Source organism: Penicillium digitatum, chromosome 2 (assembly GCF_016767815.1).
Source record: "Penicillium digitatum chromosome 2, complete sequence".
NCBI classification, from domain to species: domain Eukaryota; kingdom Fungi; phylum Ascomycota; class Eurotiomycetes; order Eurotiales; family Aspergillaceae; genus Penicillium; species Penicillium digitatum.
This window is the reverse complement of record NC_089385.1, coordinates 1341362-1362250: the sequence shown is the minus strand read 5'-3', so window position 1 is coordinate 1362250 and position 20889 is coordinate 1341362. Positions and strand designations below refer to the sequence as shown.

Below are 20889 nucleotides of genomic sequence, written 5' to 3'. Positions count from 1 at the left end.
TTGCGCCCGGGCCTAGTCAAGCCAGGTGGCCAGGGTTTTACTCTGCTAGTTTATTTAGTCAAAAATTTTTATCGTCCGCGAATGATTGTATTTACGGACAACTTGCTTATTCATGCGTGGGATATCCATCATGCCAAACACTTGCAATCGTCTCTCTAGGGCAGCTTGCACGCATCGGGCCGACCCACTAGTGGATCACAATGGCTACCTCGGCCACTCAGCTTCGAGCATGAGCTGAGGAGGCTCAAGCAGAATTTTCGTTCGCGAAAAAAAAAGAAATCTCAGGTTTGGTTTTTTGTAGGAATAGCCGAACGCGGGGGTCGAACCCGCAGCCTTAAGATTAAGAGTCTTACGCTCTACCGATTGAGCTAGCCCGGCTGGGCTGTTGAAGGAGAACGGGACAGCACAATCCATATTGGCACTGCAGTAGGGTTAGCCCCGGCCATGATTTTGTCAGCGGTTAGTATGAGAACAATGGGGTTTCTCGAGGGGTGTATTAAAACAAGAGGTATATGATCCATAAATAAACAGTCCGTCAGTGTATGATGAAACAGACTGCGATTAAAAAAGAACAATCTGTCGTTTGGAGGTCGTCGTGCGCAATTGAAGGCTGAAGCCCCCTGGTGTGAACTATGTGGCTTCCTGGTGCCTAGGGAGATGGGAGATCATGTATCGAAGCAGTGGCAGCCTGGCGAGCGCGTCAAGCGATGTTAATTAAAAGGCACAGAAAGAGTTCAAAAACAAGGTTGTGATCAAATCCACAAGGGACCCTTGGCTCGAGAGCCGGCGGTGCAGCGATAAAGGACGGACTGCAAGCAAGCAAGAGTAGACATCAATGGCTGGTGGATCGAATCATGGACCAGAGATAATGACATTGGTGGCTGAGTCTGAGCAGTCATTCTACTTTGGGGATAGAGTGGAAAAAACACTGGATGAGAACTCTTGGAAACGTTGTGGCTTGCGGCTGAGAGGGGTAATTGGGGCTGGTGGGAACCCCGACTGTTGGGGTCCACAATAAACAATCCGAGTTGGCACACACATTAGATAGTGTGAAACGCTCGAGGATATTCAGATATGGAACAAGAGAACAGTGCTCGAAGTCCCAGCGTGGTGGTTGGAAGAGTTCCGGAGCTGTCTCGGTAGACGCCCGTCGCAATGGGGCGGTTGCGGAAGCCTATGAGCGTGGGTATGGGTGGGTGGGAACCCTGCGATCAAACAACTCCTTCTGAGTGTACTGGCTGTGGTTGCATCCTGAGGTTCTATATCAGAATACCAAGTCAAAAAGGTTGCAAATGATGTGAACCCGAGGCTTGTTCTCGGGGGGGGGGACAGGGAGCACAAGGCCCCTGGTCATGGTGCAGGAACACGAGAAGCGTAAGCCACACGACATTGAAAATTTGAATGATATGCGAAATGAGTTATCGAGACGGTTGATGTCATGAGGATAAGGCTACAAAAAAGATTCAAAGTCGGGGACCGAAACGGAAATAGTGGGAATGGTTTGAAGAAGTCATGAAGTTGCTCGTAGCAGACTTGGGCCAATCGGAGAGACGACAAGGGCGGTGTTTGATGCCAAAGCACAGCCTCACTAGTCATCGCAAGTACTGATTCGAGCAGTACAACAATTGTACACTCCATTTCCCGAATGTTTAGCGTGGGAAGCCCAGTACAGGGGAAGTATTTGCAGATCCCTACGGCCCCACCAGACTCTCCAGGCTGGCGCCATCTATAAAGCCTGCATGACACTTCCAGGTATATAATCTTGGAATCCTCCCCCCCGGTTTCCATTAGAATATCTTCCACAATTTACATACATCTGACACATATTCGAGATATTTTGGGAATTTCATATTCCATATCCATCGTCAAACTTGGGTTTCATATCCGATCATCTAAATACGGTGGTCATCTACAACCTTCGCGTGACCCCTCCAGAAATCAATCACGGTGTCGTCCTACCGCTCAACCTCGTATACTGTTGACCGCTTGACTCTTTCAACCTCAGAAAGATCTTCACCCCGTCCTAGTCTGATACGACGCCCAATTGGACTGCGCCGTACCACCACAATGCCCGCCCCCATTGAGATCTCAGATCCTCTCGCCGTCGTGCGTGATCTCCACGATGATGAGAGGCTGGTGGTCGACGATTTCGAACGTCACGCCGGCCACTGCCGCAACTGCTCCCATGCTGTCCAGACCTACAAGGATGGCCTTGCACTCTGCGAGTCTGGCAACACCCACGCCCGCGCTCTCCGCAATTATGTCTACAGCCAAAACAGCAAGCACTTCTCCACTGTGGACTTCGAAAGCGGCAAGTCGACCCGTGTGAAACTGCCCCGGGATGCCCACGCTGCCCGCGAGCTTCTCACAGCGCTCGAACAAGGAATGCGCATCCGCGAGAAGGCCGTCGTCGTCCAGAAGCCCGTCCAGCCCGGCTCATCTACCAGCTACGACCGGACTTACCTTGTCCCAGCTCGCCAGGTTAGCGACAAGCAGACTCGTCCTCGCTCCATGTCCCCCGAGGTCTATCAGGTCATCGAGAGAGCCCCCCGCCTTTCTCGCTCCCCTACTTCGATCATGTACCGCTCGCCGGGTGGCTCTCCCAGCCGTCCATCCTCCAGCCGTGGGTCACTATACAGCGTCGACCGACTGGAGCGTGTGGAGCGCCACTACGAGACCCCTCGCCGGTACGTTGAGGGCTCTCCCAAGCACCGTTGAACGCATACCCGGGAAGGTACTTGACAATGTTTCTGGCAACGTCTTTCGACTCTGGTTTATCTGATTACGATTATAATCCATATCCTACCCCTAATCGCGTTGACGAAGCTTCAATTCACTCGCGATGGGCATTGATTGGCCCCACCCATTTTAACCGCGAGACGGGGTTTGCCCGTAATGTGGAATTAGCACATTGCGGGAATTATCCTTGACCCCAGTCTTTGATGATCTCAATTGATAGGGCCTTCCTGGTAGTGCCCTCGGAAATTCAGTTTTCTGTTCTCCAGTTTGGATCTTTGACTCGAGTGCACGTCGGGGCTCTCGATTTGCGGGATTTCCCATTCTCGGACCCCGACTCGATTGTGACTCGATCAAATTCTCTATTTTGATTGTACTCAATCATCTGCAGGCTTGACCAGCCCCCCATACTGGTATACTCGAGGAGCATGTAGGTGTGGAGAAATTGGCCAATGACAGATGTGGAAAGTCGCCGATGTTTCTGCATGTGTTTTTCTCGGGTTCACTGCGTGCGTTATTGGCCGTCGTTATGGTGACTCATTTTTTCATGTGTAGCGACATTTTGATTCGGACTTATTTCAGTTTTGGGGGTCCTTTTTCCCTTTGTCTTTGATCGGTTGGAAATGCGCTTTTGGCTGTCAGTCTTACACTCCTTAGATTCTGGGAATTAGTTATTTGCATGTGTTGCAATTGATATCATGAATTTTTGTCCTGAAATCCCACAGTTCTTCAAGAAAATAATTCTAGCACGTACATGTACTGTGCATGCACTAAGACATCGTGGCAGCTCATCCAGCATGGTTGCTAGACGGTCCCGTCACGAGGCTGCCCCCCGTTGGCCAAGCTGTCACGACCATAATACCCACACTCGGTGTTCCCCACTATTTGTATACATTGACACTTTGAATCTTGAGGTTCTACGGAGAACTCCGTACAATGATCACAGTTCCATACATGACTCATTGCGGGGCTGTGGCTGAGGCGTTGAATGGTCTGCCTCAGGCGAGAAGGCCGCAATGTTTTCCCCTCAACTTGTCTTGTACGATTTGTCGCTGCGATGTGAGTTTCTTTAAAAAGAACGTTGGAGATAGATATGAAGAATAGAATACCTAGACGAAGAATTGAAAAGAACTCGGGTTGATAGCTGCACCTTTTGGTTGCTTCCGGACTTCTGATGCTATCACCACCTCATCAGCATCCGAAGGAGGGACAGGAATAGAATTTGCGAAGCCAAAGTTCTCACGATGCATTAATCTAAGATCGCCGATCTATCAATTACATTACTTTGACCTCAAACGAAGTCTTCTGCCAGCGATCAATCACAGTCTTGTGATGAACATCCCGAGCCCAGGCCCTAAGATATTCCCTCCCCGTGGGAGCAGGCTTGCTTTGATTGTTTTTTTTTTCCTTCAGTTAGAAGATCAAGAAGACCAAGCAAAGGCAAGGGAACAGTTCTCATCACAGGATCATCACCCAGTCTTTAGAAATAGAGCCACCCAAAACGGGGGAAATCGATCTGATCTTTAAGGAGGCGCAACGATGGATCGTGGATTCACACATGGTATTCTCGGACGAGTTGTCTGAGCTGCGCTAGAGAAGTCACTTTTTTTTTGGCTTCCTTGATATATGAGGCTTTTAGAACATAGCACTACCGGCTGAAAGCTCGATGTAATTTCCTCTTGGAAATTCTAATAAATCCCGAAGCAGCAAGAATTGGAATGAACACAGCAAACCATTGTGATAGATTCTGTGGATGCAAGTCTTGAATATCATCTCCCCCAGGACACAGCCGAAGCAAACCACTTCAGATCCTCTGACCCGTGACCAGTCTGTCTCAACGACGTGAACTGCTGTCTAGCATTCAAGCTGTCCCCATCCCGTTCTTCCCCATAACACCTCTCTCCTCCAAACTTGTCCACCATCTTTCCATCTTACACATGCTCCGCAAACATTGGCTTATTTGGCAACTTAAAGCCCGGCGGATCTTACTTCATTGAATATCCCTCAATTGTGACAACCATGCCACACACGGGTCCCATGGACTTCCAGGCCCTGATCCTGTGTGGCCCTGGAAGCTCACTCAATACGTTCACATCTAGACCGGAGGAGTATCCAAAGTGCCTGATTCAAGTCGCAAACAGGCCCATGGTGTTCTATGCAATTGACTTTTGCAGACGATCAGGTATCACTGGTAAGCCCGAATCCTCTTGCCGTTGGTCGAGCTATCTTGGTTAAAAAAAATCAGATTGGCTAATTATACCCTAGATATCACATTGATCACTCCTCCACTGTCCTCCCCTCCCCTTCGAGCGGCCTTGGATCAAAACCCTTATCTAACCTCATTCTATTCCCCTTCGGTCTCGGTCGTTGCACCGAAAGACCTCGAGATGACAATGGGAACCGCCCAGCTGCTCCGCCTCCCCGAAGTGCAGAGATGTATCACCACCAATTTCCTGCTTCTTCCCTGTGACATCATCTGTGAAGTCAATGGTCATTCAATCCTTGAGGCGTGGATTGGCAATCAGTGGGTTCTGGAGGATAGCAATGCCGCTAATGTTGTTCACCACGCATCCCTTCCTATCACGTCTTACTTCGATCGTCAGCTGGAATCTCGTTCCGGTGGTCTGGCTGTGTACTATCAAACCGACAACGGAGAGGAGAGCATCCAAGGAGAAGCCACGGATTTCATAGCGATTGCACCACTCCAGCAGAACGAAGCCCCCGTTGTCCCCCGCCCCGAGGGAGCGTTGGTCCCACGATTCGGTCTATCCCAACTCCTCATGTCAATGCCAATGATTACAATCAAGGAGAAAATGGAACAAGACAAAGGCCTGCTAATTCGCCATTCTCTTGTCAAGAACAGTCCACGCATCAGAATGCTCACCACCTTCCGCGATGCCCACGTTTACGTCTTCCCCTACTGGGTCAAAGACCTCGTGCACTACCAAAAGAAACTTGATTCCGTTAGCGAGGACTTAGTCGGCACCTGGGCGAAGTCAGCATGGCAGAAAGGTCTCGGCGACAAGCTAGGATTGACCAAGGACTTCAACGAAGACACCACCCCCACCCAGGAGAGAGAGTTCACTCCTGAGAGCAGCCATACCGGCGCCTTTGTCGATCAAGTAATCGACATCAGGGACATGAGCACTACTCGAGCTCGCTCGAGCTCCGATCTCAATTTAGACCAGTTCTATCAATCTACCGAACTGCCACAGATGCTAGCCTACGTTCACCGAGGATCAATTCCGTTCATCCGACGAGTTGATAACACAGGCATTCTCCTTTCAACTTCCCTTCTCCTCGCAAAATTGCCCTCTATTGAAGAGGTTGGTCCCACGGCAGCGTCGCCTTTCGCCCACAGTCATAAAGTTGCTTACCCCGAAGGCGTGGCTTCGCCTAGCAATATTACAAAGAAAGATTGTCTGCTCGGTGAGAATGTGATTGTTGCCAGCGGTGCTGTGATTAAGGAGAGTGTGATCGGTGCAAACTGCCAGATTGATGGTGCTGCCCGTATCCTTCGTTGTGTTTTGATGGAGGGGGTTGTTGTGGAGACCAGGGCTCAGTTGACTGGGTGTGTGATTGGTCGACGAGCTCGAATCGGTCATGAATCTGTGCTAAGAGGATGTGAGGTCCAGGATGCTAATGTCATTCCAAAGGAGACAAATGCTCGGGATGAGAAGTTTATGGTTTCTGAGTTGTGTGTGTAGGGGGGAAGATGTACGGGCGATCGGGGTTACCATCTCTTCCGTATCAACTGGTGTGTCTGTTGACAACAGGGAATTTGAGTGTCGAAAACCGAAATCAAAAACGCTTCTCGATCAAGAGGTGTGTTTCTCCTCATTGTGCATTGACCTTTAATAAAGACAAGGCACGCATTCTCTCGCTCTGAAACTTGTAGAGCAACGCCACCACCACTAGAATTATACTCAGTTACACGCCCTTCCAGAGGGTCAAATTCGACCAATGACAGATAGAAGAAATTCTTTATATGCCGCAATGTATTTCTTGGATATCTTGTCATGTTTCTCATCGAATTGTATACGATATAGACTGTCATTCCTCCACAACTATTTCCAGCCAACGGACGCCCAGGAACGAATACCACCACAACGGAGTGATCACCTAGCAATATTCAACCCAGGCATCGAGGTTCACGTTCTTAATTACAGTTGAGAACTTGCCGGCGTTTTCTGCGTTGCAGGCGGACGTCTTCACCTTGGAGGAGAGAACGGCCCTGGCTCGGAGATCGGAGCTTGCCTCGCCTTTCATGCTGTCTTCCTCGTCCTCCGCGTCCTCTTCATCGGTGGCAGTGTTACAATCAATGCTGTCATGCTTGATAGCATCGGCAGCGGTGGAGGTAGCAGACGCAGACGCAGACGTAGATGCAGGGTTGACAGTCACAGCCACAGTGGCAGTGGTAATGGAAGTGCCGGTAGCCTTGCTCTTAGTGGTAGTCTCGGTAGCCGAGTCCAAAGTATCCGCCGCGCCACCAGACTCGAAAGTCTCCCCAGAATATTCAATATGAAAAACCGGCTTATTGACTTCGGTGAAGGCGGCATAGATCTCACACTCGTTATACTCCACACACTGCTCGTTGACCGACCACTGCATCTTTTCAATAACCGAGCCGATAAGATCCCCGCCATTCTTCAACCCGATCGACATGCCACGAGAGTGCGATTCCTCCGCCAGGAAACCCAAGAACTCAATCGAATCAGCCTCGGTCAATCCAAGACCATTCTCATTTTGATATCCATCAATGTTATCTGGATCGACACCATCGCAGCCCTTCTGCTGCGCTAGATCCAGCCGCGCACTCATAATCGCGCGAACGTGACTCGACTTGATGTTCAGCCAGCGCTCCCCTGGCCAATCGTCCAGGTTGTTGCCGAAGTCTGTGCTTTGAAACTTGTTCCTATCCGGGCGCCAGTCTTCGTACGTGCCGGAAGAGAAGTAGCAGATGACCTTTCGGCCTTTGTTTTGGAGAGTAGTGATAGTCTCGGCGCTGTTGTCGAAGAGGTCGATGTCCCAGATGTCGGCGTCAACGGTGGTGTCTTCGACGGGGTTGACGAGTTGGATTTGCCATTTGACGCCCACTGCTGGTTGCCAGATTGTGGTGCTGGGAGTGCTAGTCTGGTCGCGCTTGAACCTCTTCCTCTGGCTGTGTCCAGCTCCGAGCTCTGCTTGGGAACCCATCCCGATGGCAAGGAGGAGGAGGAGGCCCACAACGCATGATGCTAGGAGCTTTGTTTTGGTTCCTAGGACCTGCCTGCCCATGTTTTGGGGGAATTTTGTCATTTGAAGAAAATCTGTTTAACTTGAAAGGAGTGGAAGAAAGGAACATGTGCGTTGAAAGGAATGGAAAGACGACTTGGAACCAGCAAGTGTCCAAAAAGGAGAGATCGAAGGATGATGAGAACTAAAATGAGGGGCATCATGAGTCGATGGCCATTACTTATAGTCATAGAGATGCTGGTTGGAATTTTTTTGACGTAGACCCTGCCTCAAGGTGTTTCATGTTTCCACATTGGGAATCGAAGGTAAAAAGGCTGGAGATCGCCTAGATTGACCAAACCACTCGCGGGGGATGTTAAAAGGAGCCAAGCAAATCAAACCTCGTTCTTCTAGAGACCGGGCCAGTGGTAGTGATAGTCTAGAGCGAATGGGAAAGATGAAACATCTGCTATGAAACGCCTCGCGGCAGATGTAATCCGTTCATTTGCGGAGATTCTCCCTTGGAGTGAAGTGCAATCTCACTTGATTTAATACATGAAGTAGTCTATTAGCGTTGAATATGTTCCAATCGGAGAGTCCGGTAGGTCTTTTTCCTGTTCTCCTTTATCAGACCCAGATTGAGATCTATATAGCTTGTCAACTTCACACATTCTCAATCTCCACTTGACGAGAACATCGATCAATCGGGAAATAACTTAGAATAACCTGTGCGAATCCACTTAGGACAAGAAATTTTACCAAGTGCGCGATCTCAACGGATAGCGTCATGCCCTAATAGCTGGGCCAATTATATCGAGCTAGTCCTTGTCTATATGGCTTCTGGCCCCTTTAGCCCCTACCAAGGAGCCGAGGGAGGCAAAACAGACAAGACAATTCTCCGATTTGCCTTGGCACAGTACCCGCTGATAAGTTTGGCTTCAGTAATGTTGGCTTTTTTTAATCTGTTCTAATCTCGGATATGGTGTGCATCTTTAAGAGTAAGAATCTGTAGCGGACATAGGTGTACAACTCAGTCAGATCCGGGATAAATTGGTTCTTGGCTATACCCCATTCGGTTATCTTTATTCACTTGCAAACCCCTCTAACTACACAATTGGCCATTTCAAACCTCATATCCCACGCTTCGTTCCAGCAGGATTTTTCCTGCAAACGGATTGGCCCAGGCTTATAAACTCTCTGCCGCATCGTACCACTCTCACCCGAGGGCGCGTTTACCCGCTCTCCTCAATTCTAGCACTAACAGCTCAGCAACATCCGTCAATGTCTTCAATGAGATGATCGTGCGGGACAATTCCGGTACCGATTGCCAGTACGGAGTACTGCGGAGGAATTCGCTGGGGATTTGGAAGTGCCCAAGCGGCTACAAGATGGCTCGTAAAACCACGCTAGTCTACATTGGGTTACTCTATCAGCCCCCGGCATCGCGTCTTTGAATGTCTTGGATTGCAGAAGACATTCAAATCGGAAAAGATGTCCGCTGCGAAATCTGCCAACACGATCTTTCCAATCACAGCATTCACGTCAGACCTGCAGCCGGACTTTATTCTGCAGTACCTCCCATCGTCGTCCGAACATGGCCCTGTCCGTAGACGCTTGGTCATTGTAGGCGATGTGCACGGAATGAGAAAGTCCCTCGAAGCACTTCTAGACCAAGTCGGCTTCAACAAATCCAAGGGAGATCACCTTGTGCTAGTTGGTGACCTAGTCAATAAGGGGCCCGACAGTCCTGGTGTTGTTGATCTGGCTATGAAGCTAGGCGCCAGCGCCGTGAGAGGCAACCACGAAAATGCAGTTCTTAATGCGGCCGCGGAGATCAACGCCACACACGACAGGGAGGGTCTAGGGTGCCCTGGGGGCTTGCCTGGCAGTCCGGCCATACCTAAACCCCCCGAGGTCGGGGCAACTGTTCGAGATTCCGAGATTCCCGACAAATCTGGATCAGCTACAATGACCGACACCCCTACATCGCATAGTACGGCATTGGGACTTTTGAAGCGCCAGCTTCAATGGCTTGCCGCTTTGCCTTTGATCGTGCGCGTCAAGTTACCTCATGTCCGAACTTCCTCTGTTGGCGACGCTCTAATCGTCGTCCATGCGGGCCTCGTTCCCGGTCTCTCGCTTAAAGACCAGGATCCGCATACAGTAATGCACATGCGGAGTCTTGTCCGTGCATCGGGCAACGAAGAGAGATTCATCCCGGCTGAAATTCCCGGAGAAGAAAGTTGGGTGGTGGAATGGGACCGGTGGCAAGATAGGCAAGCATCCAAGACTACAGTGATCTTCGGACACGATGCCAAGCGTGGATTGCAGTTGGGCAAGTATGCCATTGGACTGGATTCGGGGTGTTTATACGGGCATCAATTAAGTGCGGTTGTGATTACGGCGTTCGACGGGAAGATTGAACATCATATTGTTCAAGTCGACTGCGCTGATACACCTATAGCCCCAACGGCATCTGTGAAAGAGGGCGAAAAGATCGTAGTTGTATCATCCGTATCCAATACCAGTGGATGATTTCATTCACCCCGGACTCCTTCCTAACGCGAGATGCATACAACAACGACTGAAGTACAAATCTGTTTACGTCAACCGCCTGCATATAACCAACAATACTGAGTTGATGCCTGGAACAGAGGAGGCTGGCAGTCGTAGTAGGTAGTTGTTGAGATCACAAACCAACTTGTGCTAATCTGTGCCGAGGCACCCAACGGTTTTTATTCAGATCTCACAGTCAAAGACTAGCATGAATGCTAGATGTCCTTTTTTCTCTCGGGAAGACTAGCGGCCCCTTGAGACAGCAAACGATCGAATTTAAACACTTGACAAAGTAGACAATGCTCGCTATTCCCCCAAACCCAAAAGGAATCAATTTCAAGGCCAGAGAAGCAATTCCCTACCTTGGGCCTTGAACCTCGAGACCATAAAGCCTGGGCTACAATTGGCTTCCCAATCCTCCTCGAAATCGGAATTCGGGTTATGGGAATTGAATGATTGCGGCTGCTTCTTAGGCAGCATGGGGAGACCGCGAGGCACCTCTTCGCCTGATGATTCGAAATCTCCATCACCACAGGGACATGTTGAGGTTGTTCTGGCTCCCGGTGTGGTGCAGGGGCATGGGCCGAGCGAGCGATTGCAGGGGACGCATTTGTAGAATGCCCGATTACCGGCATCATTGGAGCCTGAGTTTGTGCATAAACGCACTCCGGGGAGTCCACATTGATCGCATTTCCAGCCCTGCAACGAGTGCTCGAGTTGGATAGTCATGGTGAAAGAGAATGAACCTGGAATTGACTAAAAGGGGTTGTATCAGTGGCTGTTCAGACATCAGAAGGCACCCATCTTACTCACATAGAATTGTAATGGGATTGAACGGTAGCGGAGCGGGAGTTGAGTCGAACAAGGTACCCGAGGCAGTCAGAAGTAGATCTCAAAGTCCATCGTACTGGCAGAAAGATGTCTTTTATAGATTTTGCGGGGGATGATGACCACGGGTAGATCATAACGCCATTTGAACCACACTGTCGAAATTCGACGCCATCCCTGTGAAATTACGTAAAGATGGAAGAGGCTTTCTGGACGATTTGATCATAACACGTCAAGGAATGACCGAATCAAGTCTCTCCCCACCGAATTCTTAGGTAAAATCACGTAAATGAATCAAGTGATAGGAAAAAATTTACGTGATTGATCGTTCATAGGCCAAGAGAGATGGTCGAAAGTGCCAAGTTATTGCCACTGAATAATTATCATCCAATGAGCTTGGGGTCTTCCCCGCATTTTGGCTCGGAGCAAACCCGCCTCATCACATGGACCATCTGATTTTCAACATTGTCCCGTACACCGTCCTTCGTCTATCAAACCGTCAAAGCAGAAGCTTGGAGCCTCGGGAGCATTTGCGACACGTTGACCTCACCCGTCGTTGCCACCCTCATGTGCAGCACACAAGTCATACCGGAGACCCTCGATTGACATCAAGACGTGTTAATGCAACCTGAACTGGACCTCGGTCAACTCCCAATCAAAGCTGTTGCCAACCCGATTCACTCTGTCTCGCCCCTGGACTTGTTATTTTTCAGGATCGAGATACTCGGTTCGATGCACTCCTAATCCCATCATGTCGAGGGCCTCATTCCACGACATCGGTTCCGAACAACAGGATCAGACTTCAGGGTGGACAGAACGAAGATACCGGTCGATATAGGCCTAGGACAAAGACTAAAGCTGATATTGCAGAGGGGCCGTGATCGCAAGACAGCTCTCATGCTGGAATAGATCTCTCCATCATTGGATAAGCGCAAAGGTCTTGGGTAGGAGAAAGTACTGAGCTCAAGGCGCGAGAGCGTGCGTCAGATCAACCATGATCCAGAGAGGGACACGCTTGAAGTGGGTGTACAACGTAGAACTAGCAGTTATGACACATATCTTGAGGGATTGCGCGGTGGCACATGCATTGTGCGCGTTCATTAAACGAGATCATCGTAAACAAGTCGGTTTCCCAATGGAATTATACAAACTTCTTTCTGCTGCGAAGTTGAACCGAACACGGTATTGCTTATGTTCTATCGTTTCCAACGGTCCTTGAAGCGGCCTAATTCTGTGCTGGGTCGGGCGAGGAGTCTGCGAACGCTACGTTGTACTTTGATCAGTTTGATCACCAAGTGGCTCCTACACTTCGTTGCTAAAGTCGTCTCTAGATGGATTTTGAGCTGAAGATTGCTAGGAGACAAATCATCCTTCATTTTGAGATCATCATAAGAAAGATCGAGCGAATCCAGCTGCGTCGGCCTGATCGAAATGGCATCCCGATTAGGAAAATCGTTGCCACGGCCTCAAACTCGGTAGATGTAGCTACATTTCTCCACCGTTAATGCTCTCTTTCCTCCTGAGATCAAATCCAACATAGCAAGCTGGTTTCAATAACTCAAACTGGGGCACACTTTCCACTCTTGCAGACCAGCTGACCCGAGCACTGACTTCCGTACTGACAAGGAGCGCCTAGAGAATTGGTTAGCAACCATTTAGAACGAATATGAGCAAAAGGATTTTTACCTTCACAGTGTCCCTCCCACTCGCAGCTCGCAGCAGGGGCGGGGCTAGAGCCGCTATCACTTCCACCGGACAACTGGAGGTTCTGCGCAAGAGCAGTCACGAGCCTGTCACCCATAGTGCGCAGAGCGGTGAAGTCGGTGATATACTTGTCGGTGACAGCACTGCCGGGCAGCACCGCATCATTGCCAGTGAAGACAATGTCTTGCTGGATTAGTAACTGGTTTGAATCCTGAAAAAGGAGATGGTAGGCTTACAGGTCACATCGGGATTACCGTGGCCACTGTTGCCATTCAGGTCGTCATTGGGGAAGCAGGTGCGGGCCATCAACCACGAGGCCTCGCCGATAACCTCGGGGGAATCGGCATCGGTGTCTCCGAAGATACCGTAGAACATCTTTCCGTCACTAGCCTTGAGTTAGCGGACGCAGCGGAAATATCCCAGAGGAGGGCTTTCAAACCAGATAATGGCACCGATGTTGTTTCCGGGAAGCACGTGTCTGAACGTGTGTCCAAATCTGTCGGGAACCACATAGAACGGCACTTCGTAGGCAGCCAAAGCACCGAAGTTGGTCTCGTCCTGTCCATCGGGGTTTCCCTGTACCAAGGTGTCATTAAACCCATCCCAGACCGATAACAATCGCCATTCATACCTTGCACTCGTAGTCAAGACCGTCGCAGTCGACATCCATATCCGCCACGAAAACGAATGCGGCACCCTGTCATCGATTTCATCAGTCTGCGGATCTTGTAAATGACCGACTGGCGCGAGTATCTACCTCGTCGAAGTTGGTCCAGTCGGTGTGGATGGTAACCCTCTTCGCTCCCCTGTCGCCATTGATAGGGTAGGTTCCATCCGGCACCGCGGTGCTGGCCTTCGCCGCAGCGCTGTGTAAAGCAGCGACGGGGATGGAAGGGCTAGCAGCGAAATAGCTTCCTGGGGTGCCGGCGTACGGCTTGTTGAACTCGGGGCCATCCACCCTCTGCGCGAGGCCGGTGCTGCCGAATAAGGCAAGGAGAGCGAAGGGAATTGAGCGGCTGTAGGTCATCATGATTGCAAGTCGAAGCGTTGAGAGATGGGAAGAAGATGATGCTTGCTTTCCAGGGCCGGACCAGTGGTCCTTTATCAACTATTCTGGTTCCTGAAGGATCGACTCCCTAGCGAGATGGTAAATGCTACATCGGGAAACGCCGGCGCTAGTTGTCACCAACTGCTGTTTTGGATATTCTGGTTGATATTACCTTGTCCGCTTCCCCGTGCAGTTGATCCTTGGCGATCTCTAGTTCTGCAAAGGGTGAGACAAACTAACCCAGAAGAGCCAGCATGGTAGGTTATTCAGCCACAGTCGTTCCATTATCAGGCCATCAGGACGATTGATTTAGTATCCGAGGAAGGAAATGGTACCTGATTCACCAGGATGACTGCGGGGTGGAGAATAATTTCAGTCCTTGGGGGCATATCGTCACACTGGCGATGCTCTGATGTAAAACGATCATCATATAAGAGCTAACTAAAGATAGCTAAGGCCAAGCAAAAGCCAACTGAAGCTAACTGAAACTTTCTTAGTTGCAGATATTAGCCACCAATGTTGCTTATGTTGTATCAGGGCACCTCCACCCCACACTCCGGATGAGGAAAATGGGTAGAAGAGATTGCTTGAACGTAATGCATCAGCACAAATCCACAAATGTATCCAATTCGCATATTTAGGGAAGTCCACAACCTGGAAGGCGACCAATAATCAAAGGAATCTGAAGGCAGCGTTCAAAGCTTGTCCTGAGTAGGCAATTCCACGAGGATGTTCAATATTGATAGTTGGCCCATCAGAGTACTCCATATTCCATATTCCATGGAGGTAAGAATATTCACTAGGACCAATCGACTATCTGGGATGGACTGACAGGGGCGTGTTTCAAGCCTCGTCCGTCCATAGGTCCAGGAGATAGATAGTTGTGGAAGATGGGACAGTTGATTAGTCTTGACTAAAGGTGAATATGGTGATAATCTAAGGTCGCATTGATGAAAAGCAACTTCACAAGAATCAACCCCTCCCCGGGTCTCAACATGACTAAGCAAATTCCACGTGACTGGGCAACAATCATCTCCGACCTCGAAATCGTTTCGGAGCGACAACTCGACCAAGCACCCCAAGACGCCCAAGATGGCCAAGAAAGGTACGTGGAACGAGGTCTCCGAGAGCTAAATCGCACAATCCACCGCTCATCTATGCCGTAATTGGGGTTGTGAAATGGGCGATGACAGCGAAAACTGAGAACCCCGGGATGCTTTCGCGGCCTATGGCTAACATCGTCTTTTCTCCGACACAGCGAAGTCCCGTACCATTGCCGTCCGGCTAATCTCCATGGCCATGACGGGCTACTACCGCACGATGATCCGGCCCCGTGTACACCGTCCTCTCAGCATGATGAAGTACGACCCTGTCGTTAAGAAGCAGGTGCTTTTCCTTGAGGCGACTAAGGGTGGAAAAAACAAATAAGCAGTTCGATTTATGGATCTGCTTTCTGCTCGGCCATTGCAAATTGAGCACCTTGAGAGATACTTGCCTTTCATCCGCAATGACGACTGTGATTCCGCCATCTTCTTTTCCTCCAATCGAACTTCCCCCTTTTGCGTTTCTTTGCAATCACTACCCCGATATGCCAAACTATATCTCAGACTTTTGTGCGGATATAGGGAAATGTGATTAAGATATCAGGGGAACGACCCCTGTGTGTACATTATTTTACTGGAGCCAATCGGGAAATTGCGATTTTCCCGGTTTCCCGGATCTTCTGCGGTGAACCTCCTTTTGTTGGAGCATTGTGTTTGGCGTTAAGAGCAATACAGCTTTGGGTACCTCGATAAGACTGAAATAAACATCCCACAACATCCCACAACATCGCCTTCGAAGCATATGAGTCTTGCTTGAGGACTGTTTTCGTGCAACCGTTCATAGCAAGAATGGTTTTTCTAACCCATTATTTCAATGTCCGTGGACTTGTTGCACACACCTTGCTTTTGATAGCACAAACAGGAGAGTTTGTTCAACAAGACCAGAGTATAATTATGCAGAAATGAAATTCCTCGTAGGTCACCTCACGCTGAACTGCTCAGCCGACGTCTTCGCCGAAACGCTGATTGTAGCGGTCTCCTTCTAGCCGTTATCTAGGGCTGCACTATAAAAGTATCAGGCATCTTACCTCGAGTGCGGCGCTTACTGCGGCCTCGTACAGTGTTTGCTTGCCCGGCTGTGGCGCCGCTCCTGCTGCTAACTGAAGCCAACCCCTTTGGACTCAGTCGTCGCTCGGGGCCATCGGCTGCATTTCGTGGTCTCTTCAGTGGCCTTGGGTTAGCATTTGAAGAATGGTCAGCCTTGTTCATTGAGCCCTGTTGAGACTTTTTCACCGTAGATTTGCTGGCAGGCTGCATTTCTGTAGTCGTTTCAATGGAAGTTTCCGACTGTGCCACAGACTGGCGAAGACGGCTGTAAGTCCGTTGTTGCGTTCTCTTGACTGCTTTGCTTTCAGAATCTCCCCCAGAGCTGTTGTCGGTTGCGTCTGACATTCGTCTAGCTTTGCCAATTTCTGTTTGGGTGATCACACGTGTCCCCTCGAAGCTGACTACTTTACGCTTGGTGTTGAACTGTTCGTTCTTGGCAGATTTATCAACAAGCAAACTGCCAATATTTCCAAGAGCTGACTGGGATCTTCCGCTTTTGCTGTCATTGGCGCTCGCAGGTTGCATCCCGAGAACAGGGCTAGGCTCATTAAGATCTCGACCCATTTCGAAGGTCTCAGCTGGAACCATTTGGCGTTCTTGCGCTTTCTTGGTGGCATCATCTGGCAACGCTCCCTGGATATCTGGAGTTGACACAAAGAGCATTTCGAGCTCAGCTGGATCATTGAAGAGTGATAGACTGTTTTCCCGTGAAAGCCTGTCATGGAGGAGTGAAAACGGAACAATGTGACTGTGACCAGCAGGGAATTTTGGCAATGAGTCAACGCAATCTCCATGTTTCAAAGCCTTCAGGGGACTAGAGTTGCTTGGGGGTAGGTTTCCATCTGTTTGCATGTCCTCAGCAGTCTTAAGAGTCCCCTTTTTTGATTCAATGGTTTCCGAGAGATTTTCATGTTTCTCCTCCCTTGGGCCCAATCTAAGATTGCTGCCTTCAGTCCCCTCCATATCACCCGTGCCGTGAGGCTTGGTGCAATATGCATCATACGTGATCGACGGCCGAGGAAGTGAGGACTGAATAATGTCTTCCAGTCTCTGCCATGTGTTCTCAAAAGGCTCATCAGGATGTACCTCGATCACCTTCGCAAACCCTTCTCTTATGGTCGCTTGCCAACTTTCCGCCTCCTGGGCCCGGCGGAGAAGTGAAATTATTTCCGCATCAGCTTCCTCACCGACCTTCTCCAAAGCCGACGACCTTGATTTGAGCATGGCAAGATTTTCTTTGGTCGCTGAAAGCTCTTCATTCTTTTTGGCCGTCTCCAGCTCAAACACCTCGGCTCTCTTTTCTGCTTCCTGTATCGCTTTGTCTTTCAGCATACCAGATTCGGTCTTCAGCCCCAAGCTCGCTTCAAGCTCGGAGGTCTTTCCCTCCGCTTCTTCAAGTTGTTTGAGGAGCTTGTCTTTTTCTGCCGAGAGACTCGCTTCGGAGCTCTTCAGTAAGTTTGTCTCAACTTTATAAGCTTTGGCCTCTGCGATGAATTCTGAGCAAGAAATTGTCAGTTCCTCGATTCGCTTCTTGGATTCCTGGAGCTGCGCCTATCAGTAGAGCACAACAAGACCATGCTCCGCATCGCTTACCATGGAGGCCTTTTGCAGTCGCTCATCCTCGGTTGTCTTTTCGGTTTCGGTCTCCATACTGTTAGTGAAATACCGTCTCATCAGACACGGTCGGGCTTACTAATGAAATTTGAACAGTTGCAAGCTGGGCTTGCAGGTTGTTGAAGTCTCTTTCCAGCATCGCCTTTTCTGTCTTAAGACCTTGGATTTGTCCTTCGAATCCAGCTTTCATCTGATCCTGCAATTTGATATTTACGGAGCCCAGTTCATTTCGGATTCTTTGCTCGAGAAATTGAAGCTCACCCCGTAATGCCGTCTTCTCAATTTCCAGCCGGGCATTTTGACTCTTGCATGTCTTTTCACTAGTAACAGTCTCCGTCAAAGCATGCTGAAGATGCTCATTCTCTGATGATTTGTTGGCAAGTTGCTTTCGAAGAGACTCAACTTCGATCGAGATCTCTTTCAGTTGAAGTTGCAATTGCGTATTTTCGGCGAACCTTTTGGAAACCTCCATCTCCAAAACTGGATTTCCTGCAGGAATTCGAGCCTCGGCAAGCCTGTGACTGAAGGTTTCTAACCCACGCACAAGATCAGTTTCTGTTATTCCCACGGCCTTGATAGAAGCATCGAGACTGCCGATAACTGGCTCAAGATTCTGAACCTGCCGTTGCAAATTTCCGTAGCAACCGTCACTATTAGCAAGCTGTTCGAAAATTGACGAATGAGGACCGAGGTTGCCTTCAATCGCTTGAACAGCTTCTTGGAGGGCTCGCAACACATCTTTGCTTAATTCCGTGCTTCGGTCGACATCGTTGGCGACCTGTCCAGCCAGTGAAGTGAAGCTAGAGTCATAGTAAGTCATTAATATTTGCTGACCTTTGTCACACTTCCACAAATCTTACCGAGATGTTGCCTCATGAACGCTATTGGTGAAGTCTTGGACATTCGTGGTCTCGGCAGAGCACTGTTCTTTCAACCCCTGGACCGAAGCGAGACAATGTTCAAGCGCCGGACTTAGTTTCGATAGGATGTTATCCTGAGATTTGGAGCAAGATGTGGTGAACAGCTCACAGGCAATGTCAAGTTTTTCGGTTATCTTGCCCTGGTCGTTTCTGACAAGCGCCAAGCATCGCGACTGGCTCTGAGACTCATTTTGAATATAGGTTTCTAGAGTCGCGATTCGCTTTTGCTCGTTGGACAGCTGAGATTTCACCAAGTCGCCTCTTTTCTCTGAATGGTCCAAAGCTTCCCTCAAACTGGCAATTGTTCCCTCAGAAAGTGAGAGTCTCTCGCGTTGGTCTTGAATGGTTTCTGCACTATCCGAAACTCTCAATCTGATCTCGTCCAAGCTGTTTTGGATTTCGCGTTTCTCTCTATCAAGAGACATAGTGGCTTCTTTCAATTCTTCAGCTTGCTCCCGAACTGCGCCATATTCACGGCCAAGCTCATTGAGAACGCCTTTGAATGTGCCAAGTTTCGCCTTCCATTTGTCTATCTGTGCGCGCTGAGATCTTGACTCGGACGATGTTTTGGCGAGCTGTCCTTGACATTTCTTGAGCCCATCCTGCAGATTTGAATTATCCTTCTTCAAGGCCTCGTTCTCATTCGTGACTTGTCGTTGGAGAACTGCAGCCGCGTGCTCGCTTTCCTCACGCTGTCTCATTCTCGTGATGAGAAGCTCAAATAGATCATCCTCACTGAGCTGAACGCCATTCTTCCCAGCAACTAGCGGTACCAGTGGCTTTGAACATGCTTCCTTTTCGGGGGCTTGGCGCCGCTTCGACGCTAGAAGCTGATTGTGCATAGGCTTGAAAGGCTCACGAGAGGGTGGGTTCTCCGGAGCCTCTTGCCTCTCTCTGCGAGCAGCTTGTACCTGGGATGGCTCAGGTAACGCGAAATCAGCTTTACTTGTCTTCTCAATGTCAACAACACACTCTTGACTCGGGTTAACAATCCTTCCTGCGGGGCCAATTGTCACTCTGGGGGAATCAGCCCCTGTCGGCTCGTTAGGCCGGGGACTAATCACCGCATGCTCTTGTCCGAAACCCTGTTTCCATGGATCTCCAGGTGCAGATCGTCTACCGCTTTCTTTGTTGGGTTCAGCTAATGTCGATAGCCGGCTTGGTGGCTGAGTAAATACAGGTTGTTTCGCGAGGATTGGTACCCTAGAGACTCCTTCTTTCACAACGCTGCGAGTATCGAGAGGGCTGAACCCAACAGAAGATGTTAGCTCATTGTGAACAGTGGTGTTCACTTGTGAGATCAGCCTGGGCCTACATACGTGTCTGGCCTGGTCAGTTGATTGCAACCTGCCTCCTCTCCCATCGATTCCCTTGAAGATCGGGCATTATCAATTGCAGGATGGGAGATGGTAGGTTGTTTGGTCCGGTTTCGCGAATACGAGGGCTTGTGTGAGACTGGCTTGCTGAAGGAGAAATCTGTGATTTCAATGCCAGCGCTCTCTGGGCGCTGCAGTAGCGGCTGGGGCTTTTCGGAGCTCTCCATGTCGAATAGGTTGAGTGGAAGTGATAGAGTGGCAAGGATGTAGAAATGGTCAGGTCCCATGAGAACTGGCAGTGACGCCTAGGGACCCAGAGAGGGAAGGAGCTACCCCGTGACCGAGCCACCATCTCTACACCTACGTCCGCAGCCGTTTCATTGTTCCTCCATAAGATTTACACTGAAGCCAAATAGGTCCATTTTGATAGGCACTAACAATGGCGAAAAAGGATCAAGCACATTTTGACCAGATACAAATTGGCTAGGACCATCATTTCAATCAGTTGCTCGGTATAGTTGAAAACCGAAGGGAACGAGAATACCATTTTTAGCAAACAGGTGCGATGGTCTAATTTAAACACTTATTCACCTTACAGGATATTCTTCTTTATAGTGGGAACACATAGATACATATTTGGGTACGCTTATAATTCTCAACATTGATCGAGTGGACTCTACTCCGCACTCCGTACCGATATATATATGGACTTTCCGAACTCTCTCTTATTTTGTGCCCCTATTGTACTCTGTGTACTCCGTGTGCTGCGAGGAAATGCAAAAGATGATTCGTTATGCCAACAC

General features: G+C 49.5%; 6 protein-coding genes and 1 non-coding gene across 7 annotated transcripts; 3 read left to right on the top strand and 4 right to left on the bottom strand.

The window, feature by feature from the left end:
* Positions 1–305: 305 nt before the first annotated feature.
* Pdw03_tRNA69 lies at positions 306–378 on the bottom strand. Its single transcript has one exon. It is a non-coding gene; the product is annotated as a tRNA-Lys (tRNA).
* Positions 379–1739: 1361 nt separating this feature from the next.
* On the top strand, positions 1740–2718 carry Pdw03_6552 (uncharacterized protein; the record flags this gene model as incomplete). The annotated part of the gene is made up of 3 exons (XM_014679889.2): positions 1740–1752; positions 1833–1977; positions 2028–2718. 3 exons carry the CDS (start codon positions 1740–1742, stop codon positions 2716–2718), a joined length of 849 nt encoding a protein of 282 aa, XP_014535375.2.
* A 2037-nt stretch (positions 2719–4755) lies between these two features.
* Positions 4756–6443, top strand: Pdw03_6551 (Eukaryotic translation initiation factor subunit eIF2B-gamma, putative; the record flags this gene model as incomplete). Its single annotated transcript, XM_014679890.1, has 2 exons — positions 4756–4927; positions 5002–6443. The coding sequence occupies 2 exons, from the start codon at positions 4756–4758 to the stop codon at positions 6441–6443; spliced, it is 1614 nt and encodes a 537-aa protein (XP_014535376.1).
* A 415-nt stretch (positions 6444–6858) lies between these two features.
* Positions 6859–8013, bottom strand: Pdw03_6550 (Endo alpha-1,4 polygalactosaminidase, putative; the record flags this gene model as incomplete). The annotated part of the gene is made up of 1 exon (XM_014679891.1): positions 6859–8013. The coding sequence occupies one exon, from the start codon at positions 8011–8013 to the stop codon at positions 6859–6861; it is 1155 nt and encodes a 384-aa protein (XP_014535377.1).
* A 1428-nt stretch (positions 8014–9441) lies between these two features.
* Pdw03_6549 (Ser/Thr protein phosphatase family protein) lies at positions 9442–10713 on the top strand (the record flags this gene model as incomplete). The annotated part of the gene is made up of 3 exons (XM_014679892.2): positions 9442–10455; positions 10605–10622; positions 10672–10713. 3 exons carry the CDS (start codon positions 9442–9444, stop codon positions 10711–10713), a joined length of 1074 nt encoding a protein of 357 aa, XP_014535378.2.
* Positions 10714–12892: 2179 nt separating this feature from the next.
* On the bottom strand, positions 12893–14068 carry Pdw03_6548 (Fungal chitosanase, putative; the record flags this gene model as incomplete). The annotated part of the gene is made up of 6 exons (XM_014679894.1): positions 12893–12966; positions 13021–13221; positions 13275–13423; positions 13478–13614; positions 13670–13735; positions 13796–14068. The coding sequence occupies 6 exons, from the start codon at positions 14066–14068 to the stop codon at positions 12893–12895; spliced, it is 900 nt and encodes a 299-aa protein (XP_014535380.1).
* Positions 14069–16127: 2059 nt separating this feature from the next.
* Positions 16128–20313, bottom strand: Pdw03_6547 (uncharacterized protein; the record flags this gene model as incomplete). The annotated part of the gene is made up of 6 exons (XM_014679896.2): positions 16128–16168; positions 16218–17781; positions 17830–17880; positions 17930–18650; positions 18711–20015; positions 20090–20313. 6 exons carry the CDS (start codon positions 20311–20313, stop codon positions 16128–16130), a joined length of 3906 nt encoding a protein of 1301 aa, XP_014535382.2.
* Positions 20314–20889: the final 576 nt, after the last annotated feature.